This window comes from Notothenia coriiceps, unplaced genomic scaffold, assembly GCF_000735185.1.
Source record: "Notothenia coriiceps isolate Sejong01 unplaced genomic scaffold, NC01 NC01_scaffold00003192, whole genome shotgun sequence".
In the NCBI taxonomy this organism is placed as follows: domain Eukaryota; kingdom Metazoa; phylum Chordata; class Actinopteri; order Perciformes; family Nototheniidae; genus Notothenia; species Notothenia coriiceps.
This window is the reverse complement of record NW_011335893.1, coordinates 2,617-30,097: the sequence shown is the minus strand read 5'-3', so window position 1 is coordinate 30,097 and position 27,481 is coordinate 2,617. Positions and strand designations below refer to the sequence as shown.

Below are 27,481 nucleotides of genomic sequence, written 5' to 3'. Positions count from 1 at the left end.
ACGTCATTCATATGGTCTTGACGCCGAGGCGCGAGGCTGCCCTCTCCTCGTCGCTAATTGTATTTCCCACCGTCTGACAACTTGTTTTTGTGTTAGCGCATTGACTGCCCATGGGCACTGCTGTCCACACACACCGTGCTGCTGCTGCTGCTGCTGCTGCTGCTGCTGCTGCTCCTCCGGCTGTCCGGTGCGCCTCTGCGGTCGGTTCGGGATGGTATTGGGCTCTTCCTTTTATGAATGAATAACAAAACTGGGGGGAAATGCGAGTGACAGTGAAACTCCCCAGCAGCCGTGCTCCCAGGGGGCCAGCCATCAATGAGAGGGATTAAGGACGGAGCCGAGCCGCGGCTCATTGCGGAAAAGCCGACTGCATACTGGAAACGCACTGTGAGGGAAACGGGCTCCATAGCGTGAACAGAAAACCGCGGTGACCACAATGTAAGTTTCTCTGGAGCGGCAACTCATTAAGGCATGGGAGGAGAGGGGGGCTTCCTGGTAGGGTTGCATGCTTTATTCTTGTCAGTATCACTGCTTGATATTATCCATCAACGAAAATATGTGTCAAAGTGTGTGATTTATTGAACCATAAATCCCTCTCTCAGGTGTAATAAGGGGCCTTGGCAAAGCTTCTTCTCATTCATTGTTAGTGACATAACGGTGATGCACTGGCTCCGTGATAGACATGAATAATAAGGACCTAAGCAAACAGAGGTGCCTCCTCTGCCTCAGTGCTATACATCTGGATCACCATTATGGTGATGTGCAGCTTGACTCAAGTCACTTACAACAAACCACATGGCTTACAGGTCCATCCACATCGTGGCTCTGGGCAGCGAGTGCCCCGGAGGAGTGGGGCCCGGGGAGGAGATCATGGGCCAGGGGCAGCTGCAGGGAGGCCTGCTGTGGAGCTACCTTGGCCATGGAGCTCTGGTGGGACCATGCGACCTGGAGAGCAGCATGCACAACCCGGCCTTCATGGAGTACAGCTCCCTTGTGTTTGGAGATGTCACTGTGGTGGTCCGGGATTGCCCCAGCTGGGTAAGATGCTCATAGAAGAGAAAAAGAGACCTCTTGCATGGGTTGATACAGTGTGAATCATTGCCCTGCTCATTCATGTGTCTTTTTCTTGATTTGCAAATGCTATCAGATCTACTTTGTAGGTGTTTCTTTCACACCTTTCTGCTTGTGTGGTACTAAACAAGTCACGTTTTGCACAGGACAGTTAGAGAATGAAAAACACGCCATACAAAAGGTCTAATTTTGTCACATCATTGTCATTGTGAAAGAGTGTCACTCTGATGACATGCTATTTACTTTCTCACTCTGCTTCTATTTCTCACAAGCTGTACAACATTTCAAATTCCAAGGCCACTTGCTAGTTCCAGCTCTGATTGCAGGCTTTATAGAAATCACTCTATTCTTAGCAGGGTGCTATTTTAACATGCACTGCACACACACAAACATTAAAGAAACTTGTGTTCTTAATGGAATATGAATCTGAGTGTTGTTTTTAAAGACACACTTCCTATTATAAGGCTGTCAGTCTCAATTCTATGGCTCTTTGTCCTTGTTTTTTATTCAAAACGCTGAAAGCTTTTTTGAAGGGTTTTTTCTGCTCAGGCTGGTTTACAGTTAGCAGCTATAGCCTTGCAGGTTCTTGGGGGTAAAGTCCCAAGTGTTACACTGAGGTATTTATTCGTAGGGAGACTCAGAGGGGAAGGATTAGAGTTGCTTAGGGTAAGCATGATGGTAAAGGTTGGGCATTCTGACCATTTTCTATATTGCCTTGTTCATAACTATTCTCCTCTTGCCTTTGCAGGACTTGTTGGACAGTGATTGGGCCAGTGTACGGAAAGTTCTTGAGCAGGCAGACATCCTGGTCATTAAATATTCAGTCACCGATAAGCTGGCCTTCCAGCAGGTCCGAAACGGCTACGCCCCGAGACTCCGCCCTCTCCTGAGACACTGGGGTGTGCCGGTCATCCTGGTTGCTATTGGAGCACGGCTAAACGGTGAGTATTCTCTTATTTCTGAGTAAGTTGAGATTAGCCTACAATGCTCTGAGAACTAATGACTCCTCAAACAGGCATTGTTATACAGGAACAAAACGACTTATCTCTCAGCCATTGCATTTGATAAACTGGTGTTTATGGGGTGATAAGCCGCTGCCTGAGTTATTGAGTTTGATTGCAGGACAATACCATGTTCTTCTTGCCTGGTCAGTGGGATCACTGCTGGAGCCTTGCGTCCTCTAGTGTGTCCTTCCAGCGATGTGGGGGATATGCTCACAATTACATCTCCTCTTGGCTGCCTCTGGGCGGTCAGCTCACACGCTTTCCTGCAGGAAACACACCAAAGAAAGACACTAAGTTGATCGTTTATGACCATAAAAAGCCCTGCAAGCAGACAAGAACTTGTACAGCTGTCGTTTCATTGAAAAGTGCAACACAACAGTAGCTTGTCGATTAGACGCTTTACCAGCGGCAGCTTAATGCATCACACATTACAAACATGTATGCTGGTACCTCAGTGTGTCTGCATGTGATTGTACACACACACACACACACACACACACACACACACACACACACACACACACACACACACACACACACACACACACACACACACACACACACACACACACACACACACACACACACACACTCACACACTGAGTCTTCTTGATTCCAGATTCTCTACAGACGCTCATCAAATGCACCAGGTAGTATTTTTAGCTTATCTGCACAGCATACTTTCAGATCCTGTCAGAGCTCCGCTGCAGAATGATCACAGTGGAAGTCAAGTCTTTGCCAGAGAGATAGAGAGGAAGAGAGGGACTCTGGAGCTGTGGACCAGAGCCTTTGTTTGCGTTTTTTGTTTGTGGCTGACTACTGTGAGTATTTTCATTCTATCCCCTCATGATCGCAGAGAATGACGGCTGAGCTCCGAGCGCTTCCCGCTGCTCGACTTAAGACCACCTAAGGCACAGCTGTGGCAGGGAGCGCTTCTGTACGTGCATTAGCACAGCCAATAAACCGGTGCTGAACGCAGGAGCGCAGACAGATTTATCCAAGGGCACACACACACACACAAACATACCACTAGTATGCCAAGTCACCGCCTGTCAGCCGCTCACACACACTGTGCTTTCCATCCCTCTCTCACACAGTCCGTCTCTATGTCATGCCTGTGGGTTATTAGCTGTATGATTGATCAAATGCCTCAGCACTTAGCTGTATGTCCCGCTCATTCTCCTTTTACTCTCTCCCTCTCCTCCTTGTCTTTTTTTTGCTTCAAGCTAATCCCTTCAAATGTTGTCTGATTTGGTGTCTTTGGTCCCCATGCTCACATTCCACAGTGTGGATGGTCCTGCTGCACACACGCTCTGCAGATTTCATTTAGTTTGATGATCTATTTGATCTATTGTTGCAAGAGAGTTCTTTGGTTTTTCTTTGGAATTAGTAGTCATGTGGAAATGGAAGTGCAAAATGCATCAGTATTTAATCAAAGAAAAACCTAATGATATTTCAGGAACAAACAACAGAGCAGAAAACAACAATCTTTCAGAAAATAAATATCCTTTTGAGATCGTTATTAGTTCACATCATGAAAGCACAGGCTGTGGCGTCTGTTCTGCTTTGAGAAATTAGTTTTCTATTTGAATTAAGTAAGTGACAAGTTGTGTTCTGTCACACATAGGATCTATTTGTTTCTCCTGTTTAGAAGGACCTTTTAAGCACTGAAACGTATTTACACAATAGTTTGTTTACACAATACTTTACTGAATTGTTGTGATGGTGTTGATTCTGCATTTCTCAATCTGATATGTTTCACACATTCAGCTGATTTCTTTAGTTGTCAGTACATTGTCCATTTGGCGAGGGTCAAACTCTGGTTGTTACCCAGCTTTGCTCTGATTGGTCCATTCTGAGAGTGGATTGATTCTTAATCATGCAGATCACAACCACCGGGGTGATAACTGGGACTATACACAGTTAGGGACGCACTCTATTGGATTTTCGTCAATACGCCAATATTTTCAAACTTGGGCCTTTTTCGATTGCCGAAACCAGTAAATGCACATGTTTGCCACATGGAGGTACATGTCATGGAATCATGTTGGAAACATTTTCCATTTCTGGCTGATATTTAATTTTCAAAACCTTTATTCTCCAGTAATGTCCTACAACCCTATACAGTATAGGCCTTATACTTCACGGTGTTGTCAACTAGACATGTCTGAACATTCAAACAATCTCTGATAAAAAGGTATCGAGAGATATTAGCTCAGTGTGCAATTCTTTGTCTGATTTCTGTCTTTGAAACATATTTTCATCTATGTCTTGTTTGGACAGCAACATTAAGGTTTCAAATGCTGCCATCTGAAGCACATCTGGTAGTTAGTTTAGTTAGATACCATGCATGGGCTGTATTTCACGGCCCAGTGCAGCTCATTTTGTGACAAGCATTTCCAGCACTGACTGTTCAAGTCATGCAAGGTTCATCGTAGAATAAACTCTGCTCTTTGAATCTAGATGAAGGCCCTCCGTGTACCTGTCCGCTGTGTGCGTCCGACTGGAGCAGCTGTGTGCCTCACAGTGAGGGTCTGCAGCTGTCCCGGGACCTGGGGGCCACCTACCTCGAGCTGCCCTCTCTCAACCACGTCTTTGTGGGACGCTACTTCGGCAGCGTGGTGAGTGGTCACATAAGGACATTACTTTTTCACCCGACATCCCATGACAATAACCCTTTAGAAATGTGTTAAAACCTTCCAACTCTCCCTGTCTGTTACACTCCATAAACTCTGCATTTCTTCGTAAACTGAGTAGAGGAGAAAAGGACAGGTGGCTATGTTGGTTCCTTCAAGAAGAAAGCAAAGAGTTGATGACGTAACATCACTATTTTGGTAACCTTGTATTTGTACTAACGATTGCATTTCTGCATTATCCAGCTGGAGTACTTCATGATTCAGTGTCTGAAACACAAAGCCAAAGAGAGGCCGGAGAAGAGAAGAGGAAATAAAGTGAACGATCTTCGCCCTCCTCACTTAGAGCAACCAGGTCAGAGGAATGCTATGGTATCTCAAAACTGCTTTTAACTGGCATTTCATTTTGATACCCCTATGAGGAAATAGGACCAACGGCCATTTTTTCTTTTTTATTTGTATTTAAAATGATTGAGTACTTATTGTTTTCTGTCTTTTTTGAGCATTTAGTCGGACTGACTGGATTGTTACTCCTACAGCTTACAAAGCTATAAAAACAGCTGAGCACAAAGGATTTGATCCAGATCAATATCCTCTGTAGCACACTGAAAAACAAGGGGAGAGAAAAAGAGCTAGGTAGACTCCTTTTCATTCAACGACATTTGAATCAATTCAAGACTGAACTGTTTTCAGCAACAGTGGGTTTTTCTGAGGCATCACAGTGATAGTTGTCGGGGTTGATTACCTATTAACGCACCTTTAACCATGCTTTCTTTAATTGATTATGGTTTTAAGATGACTTATTAGCCGTGTCTTTAAAGGTGCCGTCTCCATTCAGTAGCATCCTTAATGTAGGGGGATGTGTCTTTAACTTTAGTCCATCCTATTAAGGTTAAATATTTATGTCAGCTATGCAAGATTTATGCAAAATGACATTTGATTTTTCTTTTATTTCTGTCTGAAAGCAGAGCAAATCTCTGAGATGAATAATGGTAAAGATGCTTATATCATGTTTGGGGTATTCAGAAGATAGACAAGAACATTTCACACATTTTTCTTTTTGAGAAGCTGCAACTAGAGAATGTCTGAGAATGACACGCTTAGTTGTTAATCCAAAACTTTCCCAAAACTAAATGGTTCAAACCCTAATTAAGTTTTAATCTTTTTATTTGAAAGTCAGAATTTCAGATTGCATGTATAGTTATATTCAGAACAAGCCAAAGTGTGTCAAAATATTTCATTTTTCAGTCAGTTTGCAGCTGCAGACTGAATCATACTGCTCAGATAACACAAAACTCTTATCAATACAAGAGATAAAGGATCACAGTGAACAATGATCAAGAACATTTCACACAGCGAGCAGCAGAGATGCACCAAGGTTGGTTATTTTACAAAATATTCAAATAAACAAACCAAGATGGAGAGCTTGACGGATGCATGTCTGTTGCTTTTCCTGTATTTTAATGCTCTTATTTTTTTAAGACTTTAGACTTATGTTTTATCCCAATCGCCTAAAATCGGTGTGATTAAGTCTGCAAACAATTGAAATTCCTGGCTCACGAATGTTCGAACAATTGAAAGCTTTCTGAGTGTAATAATTGATTAAAAGAAAAAAACCAGATCTAGTTGTACAATCAATTTAAAAAATGGGAGTCCAGTAGTTTGTGTTGTGCTAAATTCATAACTACACTCCTGTCTCCTTTCATTACAACTAGACTACTACTGCCATGCCTGTTCTTTTCCTCATACAGTTAGTTTTTACAAAAGAAACCACCTTATTTAACACAAACTACGCTGTTCAATATCGATCTGGCCAGCTGTATCCGATGCATGACTGACATCTTTGAGTCCCGCCAGAAAGGCAGCAAGTGCTGGCAGATTTATCCGTGCCTGTCCAACACTACTTAACTCTGCTTATGCTGTGGCCTGCATTAAATATGACGTGCACTGACTCAGGAACAGCACAATTTTCACGGCCAAATCTGAGCAGCCATAAAAAAAGGAAATGAGTTCTACAGAGAAGGGAGCAGTGTGTGTTGAGCAAGGATAAGAATGTAATAGGACAATGATTTGTGAAGCCCCCTCCCCTCGCTGCTCATTCCTTTTCACTTTTGATTAAACGGAATAGACGTGCATTATACGTTTTTTCTCCTTATTTTTATTATAATAATAATAATATAATAATAATTATATTGCAGTGTTTTACTGCTACATAGTTCACTGCAAATCATTTATCTGCCATTTGACCTTTAAACATAAACCTTATTTAAGCTTTTAGATGTGCTTTGCTTCAATTTAAAAAGTGTTATCATCAAAATAATAGTGATTGTGAACTCTGTGTTACTTATTCTTCACCAAGTTTAAAACAAGGAGGAAAAAATACAGTCAGTGCAAAGACAAACATATCTGAAAGCATTTTTTTCCCCAACTTGAGCAGAATGGCATGGCACAACCTCACATTGGTCTCTCCTTTAGTTCTTTCTTGCTTTACTAAAATATCTCACTGCACTTTGTCTGTCACTATCACTGCATCACAACTCTGTCACTACATTCACCCAAATTCATCATCTAAAAAGGTGATAACACTAGGAGACGAAGACAAGGTAGATTGAGGAGAAACAAGTACACCAAAAAGTGCAAAATACCACACTTTCTCAGTGCTTTGAACATAACATATCTGGTGCTTTTGCCAACACGAAAAAGCAGGTGAGCTGAATTTCAGCTGTGACTGTTCATTACCACAATAATCCTATCCATCTTCCCCTCCTTACTTCCTCCTCCTCCCTCCCTTCAGCACGTCTCCCCCCCATCCGAGTGGAGGAGTCCAGCTTCTCCCAGGACATGCAGTGGTTGTTGGAGCGTGGTGTGCAGTTCGCCGATGTGGCTTTCTACGCCGGGGACTCTGGGAAAGAGCTGGGATGGGCGCACGCTGCGGTTCTGTGTGCCGTCAGTCCGTACTTCAGACAGCTGCTCCTTGGGCCCAAGACCAGGTAGGAGCCACATTAGCTTGTTCACACGATTGAGTGCTGCAAACTATTCCACCACCTGCAAACCACCTGAATGTTGCCCTCTGATTGGACAGGGAACGCCCCCAGTCGCGGTGTGTTTGCAGAGAGCGCGATGGAGGCCCCAACTCGCTGCTCTCCAACTGGGATGGGGCGATTATTGACGACATGCCACGATCAGAGGCGCACTCGACAGGACGCCTCTCTCGTCTGGTGGTGAAGGACCCCCTCCTGTGTATGTGCTTGTGGGAGACCCTCATGTTCATTTATAGAGGTAAATAACAGACACACACAGCACACTAGAGGCAACTGAGCAAAAAAACAAACAAATGTTTCGTTTCTTTCCCAGAAAATGCTCATTTCCATTTAAAGGGGTCATATTATACTCATTTTCAGGTTAATATTTGTATTTTGTGCCTCTACATTGACATGTTTCCATGCTTTAATGTTCAAAAAGGTCTTTATTTTTCTCATACTGCCTGTGCTTTCACCCTCTGTCTGAAACCAGAGCCCAGTCTGATCTGATTGGTTAGCTGGCTCTGTTGTGATTGGTCAACGGTTTAAAGATGAGTTGGAGAGCTAACCAATAGAAGCGCATAGCGATGTCCCTATTTTGCAGAATAAACAAAGGAGTCCAATGGAAGTTTTTCAGGGAGGGGGGTGTGTGGGGGAGTCAACTTCTCGATTTTAGCCTCTGCACACCCTTTACATGCACAAAAACCTATATAACACACTATAGGAAAGGTAAAACCCCAAACAGCACAATAGGGCCCCTTTAACTCTGTTTTTGCTTTAGATACATTTGCCCTATGTAGATTCCTCTAAAAGTTAGTTAAAAGATGAATGTATTATTTCCTTTATTGATAAATCATTTTTGTCACAAAATGCCCCAAATTATAATTTTCCAAAGCCAAAGAGGACAAATGTAAGTGTCTTGCATCAGTCCAAAACCAAAGCATTACCTTCTCTCTTTTTGAAGACAAAGAGAGCCTGAGTGGTCATCCATGTCAAATCTTATGGCAATCCATCTGGTGCGGTCTGCCCTCAGGGCTTAGATAGGTAGAACAATTCATCTAGAGCATTCGGGTCCTTTCTCGACTTAATGCTGACCCCCTTAGAGCAGATATTGTCACACAATTCTGCTTTTAGGCCGGTTTGAGATTTTCTCAGATATTTGAAGCACTCTGAAACCTAGCTCAAGTTAACATTTCAATATTTTCACGTTGTTACCTGCGTTGGGCAAATTTAAGTGCTATTTGTGTAAACGTTTATGCTGCAGGCTTCATTTTGTTATGTTTTAAATTGTTATTATCCAAGCAGCCCGTCATACACATTTTATTATAATTGAAGAGGCCTTTTTCATTATTATTAAGGTAGCATTTTTTCATTGTGAAAGCACTTTTGAGATTGGTTTCTCCGGGTTAATGTTTTTTTTATGCTGTGTTATGGTTGGGAGCTGGTTCTTAGGCTTTTTCCTGATCTGCTAAAATCAGTCTCTCCACAGAAAGATTAATATCTCTACGAGTTTTTCGGTCATTGGGGTCAAAAAGAGCATTCTGTGAAAAGAAAAGAAAAATCAATACATTGCACTGCAAAGTATAAACTTGAAATATGATATCGGCTTAGATAATCAGAAGTGAATTCTGGGGGAGGCTGCCAAATTCTGACTGTATTAAAAGATGTTGCAACCTAAATCACAACAACACAGAGGAGCCTCCCATCCCTGCTAGAAGATGCTCAACCCGACTCTCTGGCACCAGGATCTGAAGTACAGGAAGGGCCAAATGAGGTGGAGATCAGAATTCAGCACCGTCTCCAAAACAGCAGCCAACATGCACTTAGTGCAGAGAAATCCGGCTCATCAGTTAACTCCCATCACACCACATGATTTCTAGGAAAGGATATGCATCCCATTCTGCATTGCAATCATCAATCACTTCCTGCTTTTAAATGCCACAAGGCATTGACTTGCATTCATTGTTATTTTAATAACTAATTATTAGTTTAATATCGTATTGGCTTGTTCTTTTGCCTGTACATTATATTACATGAGTTAAAACGCACAACATGTTCTGCCATTAGGAGTCTCAACCAAAACAATAAAGCATTTGGTGGCTCAATGATGTAGTCCGGGATCACGGGGAACGTTGTCTTCAACACCATTTTGTTATTGTAGTCATCTTCTCCTGGTTAGCATTCCTTCAGGGATCATCGTTCAGGACGTTTTTTTACAGGGAGACGAAATATGTGCAGACATCTCCTCCTCTCCAATACACACCTACCCTAAAGCTGTTTCAGGTTAGAATCAGTGTCTCTCAGAGGTTGCTCTGCGTCTAACGTTTCCTCAGATTGTTTCTCTGATAAATTAAGATCCAGATGTTTTGGAGGTATTCACCAGGGAAAGATTCATCCCCAGAAGTCCTCTCCTCAACTCAAGAAACAGCATGGGTGTTACTACTTACTCTGATAATTAATCACATTACATGTAATGATTACCTACGCTATGGGGCAGGCTGCTCCTCCCAAAATACAGTCTGGCCTTCACCTCATCTTTAATTATTTTCTGGAACTAATAAAAACGGGATGTTAAGAGCATTCCATGGAATATAACAAAAAGTGTTTCTGAAATAAATGACATACCCCACCTTTAAGACATGTTTCCTTACGTTGCCAATAGAATGAAAAGGGGTAAAATCATGGTTTAAGATAAATATCACTTTTTTTAAATTACTGTTAGGATACGGTCACAAGAAAAAAGGGATCATTGAGGTCAAAAAGTCCATTTATGTCAGCTTCCAACCTGTGGACACATGTGCAAAGTGGATTTTCCCATTACAAGCAACCGAATGAAATGGATAGCTAGCTTGATTAAAATGACAGATTTCTTTAGTTTTGAGAACTGATGGAAGCATTTGGGATAATGTACACAATCTAACTAAATAAAAAAAACAAAGGTCTAGATAGGCTTTTAAAATATTTCAATGTCATATATTATAGCTTTAAATACAACTGGATGGATAGAGCTAGACATTCAGCCTGGAATTTCTATTCCCCTCCAGATGCAGTTACTGTTTTTCCAATAATTTAGATGTGATGATGAATGTCCCCCTGGCAGCAGAATGCTATTGGATCCTGTCCAATGTTCCATTTTGGTGAGGAACAGAAATCAGTCAATTGAAAGTGCTTGATTTTAAGCGGCAGTTGTATTTTAATCTAGTTTCTGATCATTCATCGTGTAATTCTGTGATCTCATGATGATTTCTTACTTGTAGTTAGATGCCCCGAGGCCACTCCTGTTTCCTTTGTCTCCAGCTCAGGCATTAAACACAATGGACACGTGGATCGGGACACTGAGCGACGTCTTAGCAGAGCCTCCATCAAAGCAATGGCTAATGAGATATGTTGATAGAATCTGACACAGTTACAGTTACATTCATAAATGATTCACTCTGTGGTGTAAAATGAACATTATGTTACATTAACTTTTATGAACTCCCAGGCACACGCAGGTATTTAACATGCAACCAAAATATTTGCAAATTGCATAAAAAAGGTTCTCTATTGGCGTGTTATTCGTATTTAAACATCCCTGTGATATTCTTTGCAACATCAGTGCCTTAATGAAAATGTTCTGGGTCTGCAGCTCAGGGGCTGCAGTGCTTCATGTGCAGTCTGCATGCTGTGCCGGAGCCCTCATGGCAAAAACGCTGCGCTCACATATGATTCATGGCCGCCTCTCAACATGTATGTGAGCAACACTGTTGGTCCGACACACATATACACCAGAGGCAGACACACATAGGCTGAGTGTGTGTGCGCTGGTGAAGGGAAGAAGATTATAGGGTTAGACTGAGTGACTATATGAATAAAAATAAGAAAGCCAGCGATGGAAAGACGGAGTGTGCAGTGTGTGTGTGTGTGTGTGTGTGTGTGTGTGTGTGTGTGTGTGTGTGTTCATGCACGCATATACACTTCCATGGAGTGGCTTTTTTCTCAGGGTAAGATAGGAAGCATACAGGAGTGGACATTTGCGAGCAAGGTGGAAAAACGGAGGTGAGGGTGAGAGACCGGAGGTGCTTGAGATGCTGGAGGTGGAGAGTGTTTGGGTGCCGGGAGAGCTGGGCACTAGAGCATACTGTAAATGCGTGTGTGGGGCTCTGAGAGAAAGGGAAATGCTTTCATGTGCAAGGCATTATACCAATGTCACGTTTCCAGAAAACACTGCAGGGGAGACTCTGTTAATTCTTGTGTAAAGAACTATGCTGAACCTTCAAAATAGTGGGTCAGATTGTACGTTTAAAGCAGCTGACCTCACATGCAGTGTATTCTGTGTTGTAGCACAGTGAGCCAATACTTAGCGTTCATTTTGCAGCAAATCCACAACGTGCCACCCTCAGCATTCCTCAAGATGGGATGCATTTCTTCTGCAGGCAATTCAATGCCACTCATTTGTCAGCTGTGGCTCATTTGTATTGGCTTGGCAGAACTCATTTCCATAACAATATCATGTCTATAAACGCTCACTCGTGTTATTATTCCGCGCTTGTTTTTTTGTCAATGCAGTGTGTTCACACAGTCACAGAGGCCGTGGCTGAGCTTGTGTGATGTTAACTCTGTGAGACTCTCTCTTTGTGTAGTGAGCTGCTGAATTATTGAGTTTGTCACTTGGGTTCTATAGTGTGTGTGTGTGTGTGTTTAGTACATATACAATGTGTGTGTCAGATGAATCCTTCTGTGATTGTGCTCATCTTGGCTATATTTAGACGAGAGAGCAGTTGTTGTAATTTATCAGTAGTTATGGAAAAGGTTTAGGAAAGACAGGAAATCAGCGGTTGTTCCCCAAAAATCTATTCTGTCAGCATTTGTGTTGATGTGTTTGTGTAGCTGACTGCAAAGGAATACACAACCACAGAAACATATTTGTGAGAATATAAATGAATGAAATGATGTAGCATCATTGCAGCTTTTGCTTTTTGCATTTGAATTCCAGTGTATCCTGTTGAGTTTGTTTCCATCATGTGTTTTTATTTTGTGTTGGGTTTGTCTCCATCATGTGTTTTTATTTTGTGTTGGGTTTGTCTCCATCATGTGTTTTTATTTTGTGTTGGGTTTTTCTGCCTCATGTGTTTTTATTTTGTGTTGGGTTTGTCTCCATCATGTGTTTTTATTTTGTGTTGGGTTTTTCTGCCTCATGTGTTTTTATTTTGTGTTGGGTTTGTCTGCATCATGTGTTTTTATTTTGTGTTGGGTTTGTCTGCATCATGTGTCAGCCCCAAAGCTCCTGAGCTAATCTCTCTCCCCGCCTCTGAGGTGTCTGGGCCATGCAGCGTTATCATCCGGCACCGGGTGTGGAGGTAATCCCTCTATCAGCCCAAATACCGTCATTATGAACTAATGATGAGATAAATCCAGCCCCGTCCGGCTCCCTCTCCCCTCAACAGCCTGTTTATGTGTCCCACTGAGATAAAGTGCGCCACCTCAATCAGCTGCAGGGCTGCAGGCTTTATGAGGGAGGAGGATCCCTCTGAAGTAAACACATGCAGCACAGATGCAGAGTGGAAACACTTCACTTTTTCTTTTTTGACGGTGACTTAATTTTTGTTACAGCCCAAATGTGTATTTCTCTATTCATTGGAATCCATATTACTTTACATTACATGTTACTTGTTAGACGCTTTTATCCAAAGCGACTTACATACTCAATACTGTGGGCAATCCCCACAGGAGCAATTTGGGGTGAAGTGTCTCAGGGACACAACGACATGCTGACTGCAGTGGGGTGCCATAATCCTCTAGCATGAGGTTCACATTAATGTGGAATGTCTCAATAATAATATATTGGTGTGATAGTTTGAGTTTCTAAGCATGTATGCTCACAGTAAACAACTGAATTTACATTAATAATAAAAACATTTATACAATGATTTTGCAAATGTGTACATGTATCTACATATATGTACATGCATATATTCATACAGTACATACATATAACAATGACCATACACTTACATAAAAGATTGCACATACTATGTGATAAAACAGCAATGTGCAAGTCATATTTTGTTTATGATCAAATACCTGCTCACCTGACCTTTCATCCTCCTCAGCTGTGCTTTGTTTTTAATGCTTATTAGCAAATGATGGCATGCAACACATTAAAGGTGGATGCAGAACAATGTAAACATGACTTTCTTCACATCAGTATGTTAGCTTTGTAAATGGGAGCATGTTAGCATAATGGTGTGGATAACAAGCAACGCCCTCCCTCAATACAGCCTCACTGAGCTGCTAGTAAGGCGGCAGACTCTTGTTTAAACACACTAGTGTTTAAACTGTGTTTTCAGCTTGGAAAACTTGTCCATATTATCGATGTGATCGGATTGAAGTTGAGTAAAATGCAGAAACTTTAATTGACTGTACCTGTAATTTAAATGAGCAAAATGTGGATCAAAGTTGTACACATCCTAATGCATTTGATTAAGGCCTAGTGCTTTGATTGGCAAAGAATTGCATGATTAGACGGCAACCAACTGGAAAAACACTGAGCTTTTAAAAAAACTGACCTAAAGTAGAACACAATTCTAACTATTATCCAATTAAAAGGGAGGCAGATTTGTTATGGCCACTTGTGTGTTTTGCAAACGCCTGGGTCACTGTTTCTGATACTCGTGGAATCTGGACAGCTGGTTCCACCCATAACCACAATAGATGATATAAGCAGACACATTTTTAGAAGGACCTAACTTTGTCAGCACCAGAGTAAGGTATGTGGGTGTTTTAGGACACAGTGCCAGCTCCAAAAGAGTTTGCCTGTGTGTTTCTGTAAACAGTGCTATTGTGGGTCTGAAGAGTCTGTGTGTTTGTGGATGTTTCAGGAGCGTGGGAGTGGGATCACCTACAGGAGGCGCTGGAAGAGAAGCTGAAGAATACACTTGCTGCGGCTCAGCTGATTGAGCGCATACGATGCCTCATCGGCAAAGAAAAGGTGAGGACTTCAATGTTTAAAATAACCTCTCTTACACTTACATTCACGACAAAGCACATACTGAAAAATACATAACATTAACTCACCTCTGTTTGGACAAGTATAGATCACGACAGAAGAAGAAAAACAAGAATATCTTGTGGTGTGGATGCTATAACAGTTGTCTTTGCAAAAAGAGGTTAAATATTTACAATCTTTCAAATCTTTGAAGTTATGAACACTTGTTTTCATAGCTGCAGACTAACGGCGCCTTAATTAACAAGACCATGTTTGAAAAACAGCCCAGTGATAAGTGGCTATAATTAGCTTATTTGCATATTATCTGCCTGCATCACCCCTCAGATACTGTGGGAACTAGGACAGAATAAACAAGAGATGCCTTCAAAAGAGAAGGACATTCTCACAATTACTGGAAGATTTCAATCTGCAGCGTCGCATCTTAAATGTATTGTGTCTATTTGGGAACACGAGGTGTAATAGGCAGGCAGCAGAATTTGACATTAGAGACGTCAGGAGAGCTGACATATCTGCGTCTGACAAGCCCCTGGCACCATGCACGGCCCACCAACCCATCTGTAAGGAACTAGGTCTTTTACCTGAGGCGGTGCTGACACACCGAGTGACAGCTGGGCTACTTTAACGCAATGAGACACCATAGTGTCCTGTCGTGATGTGATCTCCTCCTCTGAAAACACCTCGGGGTCCCCTTGCTCTGCGAGGAAACCGGCTGAAATTCGCTTTTTTCTGTAAGCTGTTCTAATGATGTACAAAATCGAAGAGTCTTGATTCTGTTGCTGCCTTCTACTGAGGACTGTGTGTTTGCCGAGCGCTCCCTCTGCAGCAGAGCAGTGCGAGAATATGAAGTTCTTTGTGCTCCAGTTGACTGAGAAAGGTCACTGGATGGAAATGGGGTGCTTTGAGGAGACTCACTTAAAAACCGCTCTCCAAAAAGACACCCTGACAGCTGCTAACTCCACCTCTTGTGCACTGCAGCAAATACTCATCGTGCATCCTTTGAATGCTTAAAATGAAAAGGAACACCACGTTAAGAAATTGACAGTTTGGACAAGTGTGTGGTTGCCAGTCTGTTCTCAGCAATAGCCCATCCCGTCATGTCGATCTTGGCATTGCAATTTAAGAATGTTTGGGTAGGGCTAAGAAAGACTGGCAGAAGGTTCATTTGTATTCAACGGAGGAGGTGGGATACATGCATGGAATGGCAAATGAGCTGCTAACTAGTAGCTGACATCCAGCAGTGGAATGTAAACTCTCTCTGTACTTTCCTTTTGGCTTATTTTTCTTCTGTGTGTGTGTGTGTGTGTGTGTGTAGGGCCCCAGGGACACCCCCAGCGCCAGGGCGGCTCAGCTCGGCCCCCAGACTCTTGTCAACCTCTTCAATTCTCCTCTCTACTCTGACGTCATCTTCATGGTGCAAGGTGGGCCAAGTCTTATCTGTTGGAGACGTTCACAAATGCATGCGCCGTCACACCGCAGAGGAAGGTCACATTTAATTAGCCCTGATTGAATTATGTCGTCAGTCCAGGGTCTGGGCATACATTTTGAGGCAAATTAAAAGAGGAATGGTCCAAAGGGCGATTTTTCCAATTCTCTATTAAAAGGATCAAATCCAGAAATAATGTCCTAAGGCCTCTTCTAATCAATATTTATCTCATAAGAAGTGCAGCGAGCCGTTCGTGTCCTTGCACCCCTGAGCTGTGAGTTAAACTCAGTGAGGTCACAGAGACAAATGTCTACAAGAATATTTTACGCTTCTTCTACGTTTTTTTTTACACTAGCCTTCCAATGTAATGTTTTGGGAGCTGTCACTGGCTGTTAATGGCACTTAATAACAGGACTTGTGCAAAAGATTTACATGTCTTTGGTTTCCTGTTCATTTAAATGGCCCATTATAAGAGATCAACACTCATAACCAAAGCATGGAGTCACGTTTGACCTCTACTCTTCTGCAATGAGGGAAAACAGACGTGTCAGTGATATTAAAGAGGCCCTATTATGCTTTTAGGCCTTTTCCCTTTCCTGTAGTACTGTCCAATCGCAACAGAGCCGGCCAGCTAACCAATCAGAGCAGACTGGGTTCTTTTTTCAGACAGAGGGTGAAAAGAGGTGCTGCAGCACAGGCAGTAGGATAAAAATAAAGAGCTTTTAGAACATTAAACATGTCACAGTAGAGGATCAAAATACAAATATGAACCTCAAATTGAACATAATAGGGCCCCTTCAAAGGGTTTGGCTTGCGGAAAATAATACAAAATCTGTATGGGTTTGTGAACGTCTCCAAACATTATTAGATCAAAGAGGCTTTCTGTTTCTGTCACTCAAGATTCAATACATTAATTACAAACTGTTTATTCTCTCAGGCGTTTCCTGTCGCAGCTCTTTGGGACTTAGGGACGCTACTATGAAATTCTAAACCTAAATGTAGCATGTGTGTGTTTGTGTGTGTGTGTGTGTGTAATTTTAGGGAGTGTGTTGCCAGCCCACCGAGCGGTGCTGGTGGCTCGCTGTGACGTCATGGCGGCCATGTTCAGCGGGAAGTATGCGGAGGCCCGGAGCCGAGTGGTGCCCATCCACGGAGTCTCTTCAGACACCTTCCTGTCCTTCCTGGAGTATCTCTACACTGACTCCTGCTGTCCTGGTGAGTTCACTGCCCACTGCTGGGTTACAATTACATTTAAAGGTCGCCAGTTTAGGTGCCCTTATGGGATGTAAAAACTGCGACGGGAGGCCTAAATATAGTCAGGAAATATCCCTGCTTTCCTCTTTATGTTGTGGACTAATTAAATCCCTTAGCAGATTTATTACAGTCGTGAGATGATTGAACTGGGAAACCCTCAGTCAGCGTGTCATTCATTCACTCCACTCTAACTACCCTCTCAGGCTGCTGCTGTAAATAAAAATAAGAGTTTTATAAGGGATAACATCTCTAAATAGACAGGTCATGGATTTGTGACTGAGATAAAAGTTGCTTGACATGGATCAGACCAACATCATGACAGTGTGAAGGACAATGGACCTTTGATGGCCTCTTCATTTACCGCAGAAATAAGCACCATTACAGAAACACTTGAGAGCGGCACGGCGGTGTTTTCCCGCCTCGCTCCCCAAGCGCAGCCCAAAACAAAAGCGCAGATGAAAAGTCCCATCAACCATCTGTGTGACTGCGACATGCTGCCAGTGTCATTCTCGAGGGGGCCCCGCGGAGAACAGCAGCAGGCTTAACATTAAATTAGAATTAGTGATGACAAAATCAGCCCGTGGCATCGTCTGCTTTTAGCGGTGCCAACTCCCAGCCCCAAACGTGTTGTTGTGGTTGTCACTTTCTTTCACCGCGTAGTACAATTCATTTTAAAAGTAATTACTGCTGATCATTCACTGGTGGTGGAGGCGATGACATTATCTTTCTACAACCTTGAAGATACATTAATTCATATTTGTATTGTACCCGCGAATCAAGCGTTACAAGGGTGACTGTAGCGTAATACATTATTTTACGGAGATAACTCATTATTACATTTCCAATAAAAAAACGTTTCAATTCATGAGAATTTGTTTAGGAAACCACATCCCAAGGTTTCTTCATCTCAAAGAAGTTGCCTCCCCTTGTGTATTATGTGGGCACCTTATCAAATTATACTTTGTAATGTAATTTAGCAATAAGTAAATATCTTGTAATTGTAGCCCCAAATCAGACTGTGTTGATTTGTTCTAAATAGGCATAATTCATATATATGTATTTTCATGCTAATTAAGTGATAGCCTTTCTGCGTAAGGAACTAAAACAATATATCCAGACAGGGGCGGACTGGGACTAAAATTCAGCCCGGGACTCTCGACCGGCCCACCTCGGTACCGCCGGCCCACCTCGGTACCGCAAGTAAATTCCGCTAGTTAAATTGTCGATGGGGGGGTGGGGGGGCTAGTGACCTATCCGACCGGCCCACATCATCGGACCGGCCCACTTCAGTACCGGTCCATCGGGATTCGTCCCGAACGTCCCGATGGCCAGTCCGCCACTGTATCCAGATGAAGGATATCTCCATGTAACAAACTGTTGCACCTCCTCTCCACAATGTACCTGTAGCTTTCCCTGTTGTGCTTGATCCCTCTGAAAATCAACAGCTCTGAGCATCTTTGGCAATTTTTACCTTTTTTTTCACCCAGACAAACAAGATAATAGCAGTTCTCACTCCACAGACTTACACACTAGATTGTTTGCTTCCTGTCCGGTGACAAAATTGCTTCGAGTCACGATAAAAGACAGAAACCCCCAAAACTTTTTAGAAATGCCAGTGACTACTGACCAAAGGGACTCCATTGTATTGCTTTGCTTTGTGTCTGCTGGCTCTTTGTTAAAAGCTTAGCTAAAACAACTGGATGAGCTGAAATATGAAAAAAAGGGTTCTTGTTGTGTTTATTTTGGAGTTTTTCTGCCCCCTAGTGATGCAAGATTACTTAATACAGCTCTGAACGACAAGCTTATGCAGTCATGCTTAAAGGGACTGGGATTGCAGTGAGTGTATGTGTGTGTGTTACTGTGTGTGTGTCCATTGTGACATCACAAGTAACTGTAGTCCTGCTTGGATGGAGCCTCCCAACAACAGATGATTACAGATTCAAAGAGACACTAAAAACAATCCATTACGACCCCTAATGAATAGATAAAGCCTTCAAACTGTAAACTAACAATTACAGATTTAATCACAACACTGTCTGTCATCTTCTCTTCCTGTACTGTTATATAACGAAGCGGCTGAATGGACAATAAAAAAAGCTCAGAATAATCCATTCAGAAAAACCAGCTACTGAGAGAGAACTGGCAATCCCATTATTTCGAAGAATGAGACGTTTTGATGAAAAAAAAAATTCGTGAAAATCCTTCAACAAGCCACGCGTGAGATGCAGCTTAGGAGCAGGGAGGGTGAGCCCGCTGTTTGCAGAGATACAGCTTCAGGTTGAATCATGTGAACAGGAAATTAAAGGAATGAAGCAGCTCCAGAGGCTGCTGCACTGTTATGTAAGAGCTCAGCGCTCAAGGTCAACCCAAGGTAACTCCACCAGCAGTGACTAAAAGTGAGGGCGTGGAATCAAAGGAGGAGGAATATGGTGAATCCTGTACACGGTGTGTGATAGTGGAATACATTTCCACTGCCTTCTTCTGTGTTTGGATGACTGCGCAGTGTGTGCAGAGAATTGACTGAATGAAGTCACATCAGGCGTCATTTGATTTGTCGTTCTGACGTTACGTAAGAGGATTGACGTTAGTTGTGTGACGTTGCTTTTAAGGACGTCATTTGACAGCTTGGAAAGAGCAACAGGAAATGATGCATCTGCTGTTTTCACTAAGATTGAGTCTGTGTGATTATAATGTGTCTTTTAATCTAAGAAATTGTGTGGTTTTAAAAAAGGATTTCCATTAAATCAGTCGGATCCATCTGGTGTTCAATCTTAGAGACTGAAAGAAGATAGAAGACTGTGCAGAGCAAATATAAAATAACACACAAGTATAAAAGCATGAATACATATTACTGTTCTTGTTTTGTGATTGAAGGTTTGTGTCAGTATTACTTCTAGGGCTAGTTTTAAAAACAACTTAATGTAAACAATATTGAAGTGCTATTGGTTTATACAGTTTAATCTCCTTTTAGCTGTTTTCTGTGAAGAAGCCAAAAACGTCCAAACATTTGTTTCTAATGCCCTTTCTCAGTCAAACAAAAGGCCCATTTTTTAAGATCAGGGGATCTTTTATAACAAGAAAACAACTAGTTCTCTCACGAAATCAGGATGTCCACATTCAAGATGGCGACTGTCTGAGGGATTAATAACAGAAAAGTAAGTGAAGGCATACATCTGCAATTTATGACTCGATTCTTAAAGAGATGAGGACTGATCTAATAACACAAAAACACAATGCAGCTCCTGCCGTGGTAGACCTGGATTTGAATACAATTGGATGCTTGATAAATAATGGGTACTCCTAAACTGGCATTCCTGTCTCGGTTAAACATTGAAAGTAATAACAATTGTTTTCTTGTGATAGCGGATTGATTGTGTTGTTATCTTGAGATAACAAACTTTGTTTTTATTGAGATAGCTAAAAAATAAACTTGTTATCTCAAGATAATGCCATTAATAAAAGTGTTTTGATAACTCGTGAAATTCATATCTGGCTCTTTAGCTGCTTAATGTTCCACTCTATTCAGCAGCCTTATTGCTAACCCTCTCTCTGAGGCATGGTGGGTTTTTCAAACGTCTAGCTCAGAACAGCTTGCTGCTTGTGCTGAGAATGCAACTTGTGAAAGCAGTGAGAGTGAAACAAAACTGCAAAGTTGTTTGTAGCATTCTCATGTAAGATGCTGCTGGATGTTGAAAGCAGCATGTGTGAAATAGACAAACTAAATCATTGTATAACTATAGGGTAGTTTAAAGCTTCTCAAGGCAATCCCGGTGTGGCTCATTTCCAAACACATATTGAGCAATAATCATAAAAACACCTACTTAACTTCAGGGAGCGTTTAAGCCTTGGCTTTCCTCTCGGGGACTAAACTCTTAAAACGTGTCAGGCTATCGTATACATCTGGAATAAACTGTTCTCTACATGATGTTCCAGCAGTGTAAGTGTAACACCTGTGTGTGTGTGTGTGTGTGTGTGTGTGTGTGTGTGTGTGTGTGTGTGTGTGTGTGTGTGTGTGTGTGTGTGTGTGTGTGTGTGTGTGTGTGTGTGTGTGTGTAGCCAGTGTGCTGCAGGCCATGGCCGTGCTGGTGTGTGCCGAGATGTACCAGGTGAAGCGTCTGCAGCACCTGTGTGAGGTGTGTGTGTGCGCCTACCTTCAGAGCATGCCCAGTAGAGAGCTGTCGTCGACGGGCATCAGCGTGATCAGACTCCTCCGCCGAGCAAAGGTCTGTACGGCTTTGAATTCAGGGATGAATGGAGAGCATTAAAAGATCCTGCAGCAGACGCCATATTGCTGTGTAAACTGATTACTTCTTCATTATGATGCGACATTTACTTCAGCCGCAAGAGCAAAGCAACTTCAGCCAAATGCTTTTTTCTGGAGCAATTCATCTTTCAGCTTTAGGAATCCATGTGCAACAGATGTTCATGTTTATCTGTCCAAAAGCATGCATTCTTCAGAGAGTGATTGTTATTTGTGTGTGTTTGGGTTTTCAGTGCCACAATGCAGAGCAGCTGTACATCTGGCTCCTCCACTTTATCGCCAACAACTACCTGATCTTCAGTCACAAACCTGACTTCCTGGAGCTCTCAGGTCAGTGTGGGAGGTTTTTTTTAAATGTAGTAAATTGTATCAAAGCAATCACAAGGTGACAGGCTAGTCCCTGATTCCCCCTCAATACAGGAGTGAACATATATAGTAGATAATACGAGGCCCTTATGACTAGATTTGAGGAGAATCTGTGGTGTTTTATTTGAGCAACCTTTTCATTTTTATATGATATTTTCTCTCGTGTCTCCTCCTGATATGTTTCATTGCTCTTGCGTTTACTTCATACCTCTCCCAAAATGCACAGTTACTACATTTCTAAAACTAAAATCTCTGTACAGCAGAGTACATAAAACTGATTTAGTGTGGAGGTATATTTTGTGATGCTGTCCCCAGAAAAAAAAAATGTATTTTTTAATATCAAACAAGCCTTGTGAGGGTTGTGCACACTTAAAGCGCTGAAGAGAATGATAGAAACATTAAAACAGCTGATTTCAACCATTTTAAATAATAATTAAGTCCAAACGCCTTCAGGCTGTTAAGCATCTGTTGTTTTTCTCACAGTAAATGTAAGAAAATGTCCCACTTTCTCTAATAAAAGTTCTAAAAGAAGGTAGCCTGATAACCAGAATTATTTTTGTATGTGTTGCACTGCGGCCATATACTGCAGCACAATATGGCAGGGTTTATGGATGACACTGTGAGCTGTCAGCCCCTCTGAATAATGCATCCTTATAGTATGCTTATACTATAAGTTTATGCTTGAGTTACATAATAACTGCTTCTCGGTTATTATAGCCATATGTATTTAATAGAAGCAGTTAAACAGGTTAGTGGCAGAAGCACATTTTATTATCATCATCAGTCAAACACACAATAATCCTTTAAGGTCATTGGACGGGTACTTAAGGGCACAGGAGAAGTAAAGGCCAGAGTAATCGATCACCGCTAATCCTCTGTAGCTTGTTGGTGTAAACTGTATTGGAAACAATCCAAGGTGTTATGCTGTCAGAGTGAGTACTGTATGTGTCAGGAACAGTACATATTGTAGTAATGATTGAGATGTGTTTGCAGGACGTTACAGTTTCTATGTTGTTGTGTTTCCAGAGGAGGAGCGGGAGCAGGTGGAGAGGCTACGCTGGCCGTCCAGAGGCTACCTGCAGGAGCTCAGCGAGTACCAGCAGCGGAGACGCAAGCTACGCAAGTCCCGCTGCATAGTCATGTGACCTCCCCTGACCGCCTGAAACAAGAGGGAGGAGAGAAGAGAATCAGTGACACTCATCACGTGGAGGAACTGACTTGTTCTGCTGGATGAAAGGCTGATTGTTGCGTCATCAGACTTCTTAACCAATAGGACGCTTTGTGGAGCGGTGACACGCCTCTCCTCCCCCTGAAGGAATGGCTGCGCATCCTTTAATGAATGACTTTACAATCACGTGCAATACAAAATGCCTCAAACCCCAATATTAAACATGACCAGAGGCTCTGTGAAAGATTATATTTACATTCGGTGAGGATTTCTACAAAAGACACAGAATTACACAATAATTATTAAAAGACCGCACATCTGTTGGAGAACTTGCCGGGATCGTTGCAGGAAGGAAACTGTTCCACTACTCGGAGGATGTTGGATTATCATCTGAGCGCTGGAGAAATGAACATGGCCCATGATGCATTTATGTCCCTAAAAGTGAAATGTTTCCCGAGCCTCTGACTTCTCTGTGGCTCGATCAGTATTTCAGCGGTTCATTAAGAGAGAGAGTGAGTCATCTCCATCTGTAGTCTGTCAGGACGCCCTTTATCAGACCAGCAGGACCAATTTAATCACAATTTGCTTATTCAGATTATCTCAGATCACTGACTCTGACTTTTCTTAACATTTTAAAAAGAGAATACATTTCGGTCGTTACCCGTCAAAAGAGGCCCTTATATTTTTATTTAGAAAAGACTTGAAATGTCATTTTAATGTAACTACATATCGCCTGTATCAAAAGTTACAATACATTTAGGACAGTAACAAATGTATATTTAAAACTTTCCTTGAAACCCCTGTAACCACTTCCTTAGCAGGTTCCAATGAAATGATGTTGACAGTATTCCCTTTCTATTTGCAATAACACCTGATAATGGTCTGTCTCATTAATACAAACAAGCCTTTTGTAGCATTTACATACAAATTTAGGAAAAGCAACCATATCATGAACATACGTTGGAACACTAAAAACCACAATGCCTCTGGATGGATAACAATATTTATTTGATCCTAGTTTTCTTATTTGAGGGGTTGTTTTTAATCATACCGAGAATATGATTTATTGGTGCTGCAAATTATTATTTTTGTAAACTAAACTATGTGGACATAATTATGACATGCTTTTTTTTTTACATTCGGAGTAGAGGGTCTCGCTATTTTACAGTCTGCTGTTTCGCTGGTATTTACTTAAAAAAAGGTGCATGATTATATAAAAAAAAAGAACATGGGGGGGGGGACAGGAAGACAGCAACTTATGTCAGAATGACCTTCAACAAAATGAAAAATGTATTGTGACATTTTGCAGCTATTTTTTATTCAGTAGGTTAGTCCTTAACAGTAATCAAACAGTATGTAATAGTATTTGTATCGGGTACTTTAGCAGAGGTGTAGCAGCAGGCTGTTAGTATAGTACTGTAGATGGTACTGCTGCTGCATCACAACAGGAACATCAATCCCACTAACAAACCACATAAACCCCAATCTACTCCTAAAAAGAAATGAGTAAATAACAGCAGGAAGAGTGGACTGTAAACATGTGTACTCCAGCGCTGCACTCAGTGTGGGCTGGGGTTGTACAGACGTCTGACTTTAAATAAAGACATGTTTTAGAATGAACAGCATCACAGACTTGATCCATGTTTGCGCTCTGCTGTGTTTGTATTTTATTTGGCAGAACTCATTCTGCGTCTCCCTCCTCTTGCCTCTAGAAAATCCACCTGTGTTGTCGTCAGATTGCTGACAGGTTCAAATAAAAACAACATAAAGTGTGTGGGAGAGAAACTCCTCCACATTCAACAACAAACTAAATAACACACTAAAGGGAAGGGGAAACCCCCCAAAGCATAATAGGGCCTCTTCAAGTTGTAGTTCTTCGGAAAAAAACGTTTTATTTCAAATGTGTGTTTTTTTTCTCATTGATTAACCATTTTGACTTTTTTTTTTGTAATACTACTACCCTTCTCCAGCGCCATAACAACAACTATTTGTTAACCATTTGAATCCATTAGCCCTAATACGCTTTCAGAGAGATGAACATCATTCTTCTCAAAATAAATGTCCCTCTTTTTCTGGTTTGGTGATGTTGGTAGGATCAGACTACATGATGCCTTTCAAGCTTAGATTAGGTCAGATTAGGAGATCACAGCCAGTCCTTTGTGCTGTGAAGATGCTTAAAGACATGACAGACAGCGATGGACTGGCAGGAAATAACTTGACTAGCCTTTGCCTTTGAGTCAGGCCATTATACTGCCAACCTTATAAACTCTTATCTAATTATAACAAGTGTCAAAATCTTGTATGGCTGAAAATCCTCTGCAGTCACTCTGCCTCCTCGCTCAATCACTCAGGGGCTTCCTTTCATTTATCCCCCATCTGTTCATTTCAATCAGGATTTCAAACGGTGTGGTCCTGGAGCAGATTTACCACTAAGCAATTACTTCTTATCTCTTTGAGCACCACCTCGGGCGTCTTATTTCCTATCATTTATTCCCACCCTAATGAGAGTTTTCGGCTTCTAATTTATGCTCTTAATCACTTTCTGAGGGGCAACACCTACCTCCTTTTGCTCCCCTGCTATTGCAAAGGCTTAGCTGTTTACCTTTTTTCACTATACGAGTATGTGTGTGTGTACTGTACCTGGAGGAGTGCAGCGGGTCACTGCAGGGCTCCAATAGACTGCAGCATGCTCTCCAGTTTACCGCTCTGATGCAGCGCCATCACGTCGCTGCCGCCTCCGATACACTCCTCTCCGATGAACACCCGTGGGACCTACATTCAAACCGATACACGAGAAACAGGGATGCAACTGGTAACTATGCAGGCATCGATTTTTTGTGTTGTGCATAGAGTCTATGAAGATAACAAGACCTTTTTTTCTACCATCAATCCCTTTAACGTATCGTATCATACACATAACGTATTGTACAGTGACAGGAAAAGGATAAATCGGCAACAGTTGGATGGTTCCAGCTGCTCAAGTATGAATATTTGCTGATTTTCTGATGACTATTTGGAGTAATTTGGAGGTTTGTAGTACGGGTCGGGCAATGACACACATTGATGATGTCACTCGAAGCCCTGAGTGGTTGTGCTGGGACTTTGTCACTTTCTGTTTACACACCAAACAGTGCATGACTAAAGATGTCTAAAGAAATTGCAGTGTGAATGCTGACACTACACTGAATAGTCAGCTTAAAGAAGCTATTAGAAGAAAGTCAAAAAGTAGGGAAGAGTGTTTTTAATTATTATAAATGAAATTGAAACATTTGAATTAGAATTAAAATTGTATGAAAGATGTGGATCATTAGGCTTTAAAATATATTATAATAAAGACAGTCATCTATAGTTGTAGACAGTCTGCTTTAAAATAAATGCATGAGTCATAATAATATTGTGATCATTTATACTAGTACAGGGAGCATAGTTTTGAGCTATTTTAGTGGTATTTGGAGTATTTTGAGAATAGTAAATAGCCTGGTACTTTCTTCTGCATCTTCTACCACTGCATATATAACTGTAACATGATTCATTGTATCCATGCAGACACACATAGGTTCAAACCATGTTTTCAAAAGCTGACCATTATTCTTTGATCAGACATATTGGATCTTCATGATGTAATGTTGCTACAAACATGTAAGTGAGGCTAGTGGGTTGTGTTGCTGCATCTGGGAGACTCCCTTATTGATCTCACAGTACTGAATCTTCATTAATGGATTAAACGGGAAACTGGTCAAAAGCAGGGAATTAATCAGAAGTGTTAACATATTCATCACAGCTAATATAGACAACAATGCTACTACATCATCCCGTTAGTTTGAAACCATTAAGTCTATGATGTGTGTGTTAAAAACCTTCACTTTTTTCCTCAATTAGACACACTGACTTTATAAGATACACACATCTAAACTGTGGTGTTTCCCGGGTTTGAAAGTGACACTTGCGTTGTTCAAACAATGACAAAGCAGCTCGTGTTTACCGTGCGGGCTCCGGTGAGTTCCAGGAAGTACTGCTGCATGTTGTCCATGTCGGTGCGGCCACTTATATCAATGCACTCCAAATGTCCCGGCTTGAATTTATACTTGGACAACACGTCTTTGGCCGTAACGCAGTACGAGCACGTGGGCTTAATAAAAAGCACCACTTTGTCTCCTTTAATTTTGGTCTGCACAAACTGCTGCGCCATTTTTCAGTCGCTGGGTAGAAGTGGACAGAAGATGAAAAGTGAAATCAAGAACAAAGATGATCGCTCTTCCTTTGGTGAATTATGGTGTTCTGGAGGATGACGTC

The 27,481-nt window shown here is 41.8% G+C and overlaps 2 protein-coding genes across 3 annotated transcripts; one reads left to right on the top strand and one right to left on the bottom strand.

Annotated features, from left to right (window-relative positions):
• The first annotated feature begins 37 nt into the window (after positions 1 to 37).
• rhobtb3 (Rho related BTB domain containing 3) lies at positions 38 to 23,179 on the top strand. 2 transcript variants are annotated; one of them, XM_010766198.1, is made up of 12 exons: positions 38 to 438; positions 807 to 1,038; positions 1,820 to 2,012; positions 4,539 to 4,696; positions 4,955 to 5,063; positions 7,503 to 7,698; positions 7,791 to 7,987; positions 14,589 to 14,698; positions 16,029 to 16,134; positions 17,181 to 17,354; positions 21,450 to 21,616; positions 21,888 to 22,057. In XM_010766198.1, coding segments are annotated over exons 1-12 (1,800 nt in total). In that variant the 5' UTR covers positions 38 to 436; the 3' UTR covers positions 22,044 to 22,057. The 2 variants fall into 2 exon arrangements, with proteins under 2 accessions (XP_010764500.1, XP_010764501.1); XM_010766199.1 differs by lacking the exon at positions 38 to 438 and adding an exon at positions 23,047 to 23,179 and having other exon boundaries at positions 776 to 1,038; positions 21,888 to 21,984.
• On the bottom strand, positions 22,732 to 27,481 carry glrx (glutaredoxin (thioltransferase)). The gene is made up of 3 exons (XM_010766200.1): positions 27,171 to 27,481; positions 25,829 to 25,960; positions 22,732 to 23,179 (listed from the first exon to the last, which is right to left on the bottom strand). The coding sequence occupies exons 1-2, from the start codon at positions 27,375 to 27,377 to the stop codon at positions 25,847 to 25,849; spliced, it is 321 nt and encodes a 106-aa protein (XP_010764502.1). The 5' UTR covers positions 27,378 to 27,481; the 3' UTR covers positions 22,732 to 23,179; positions 25,829 to 25,846.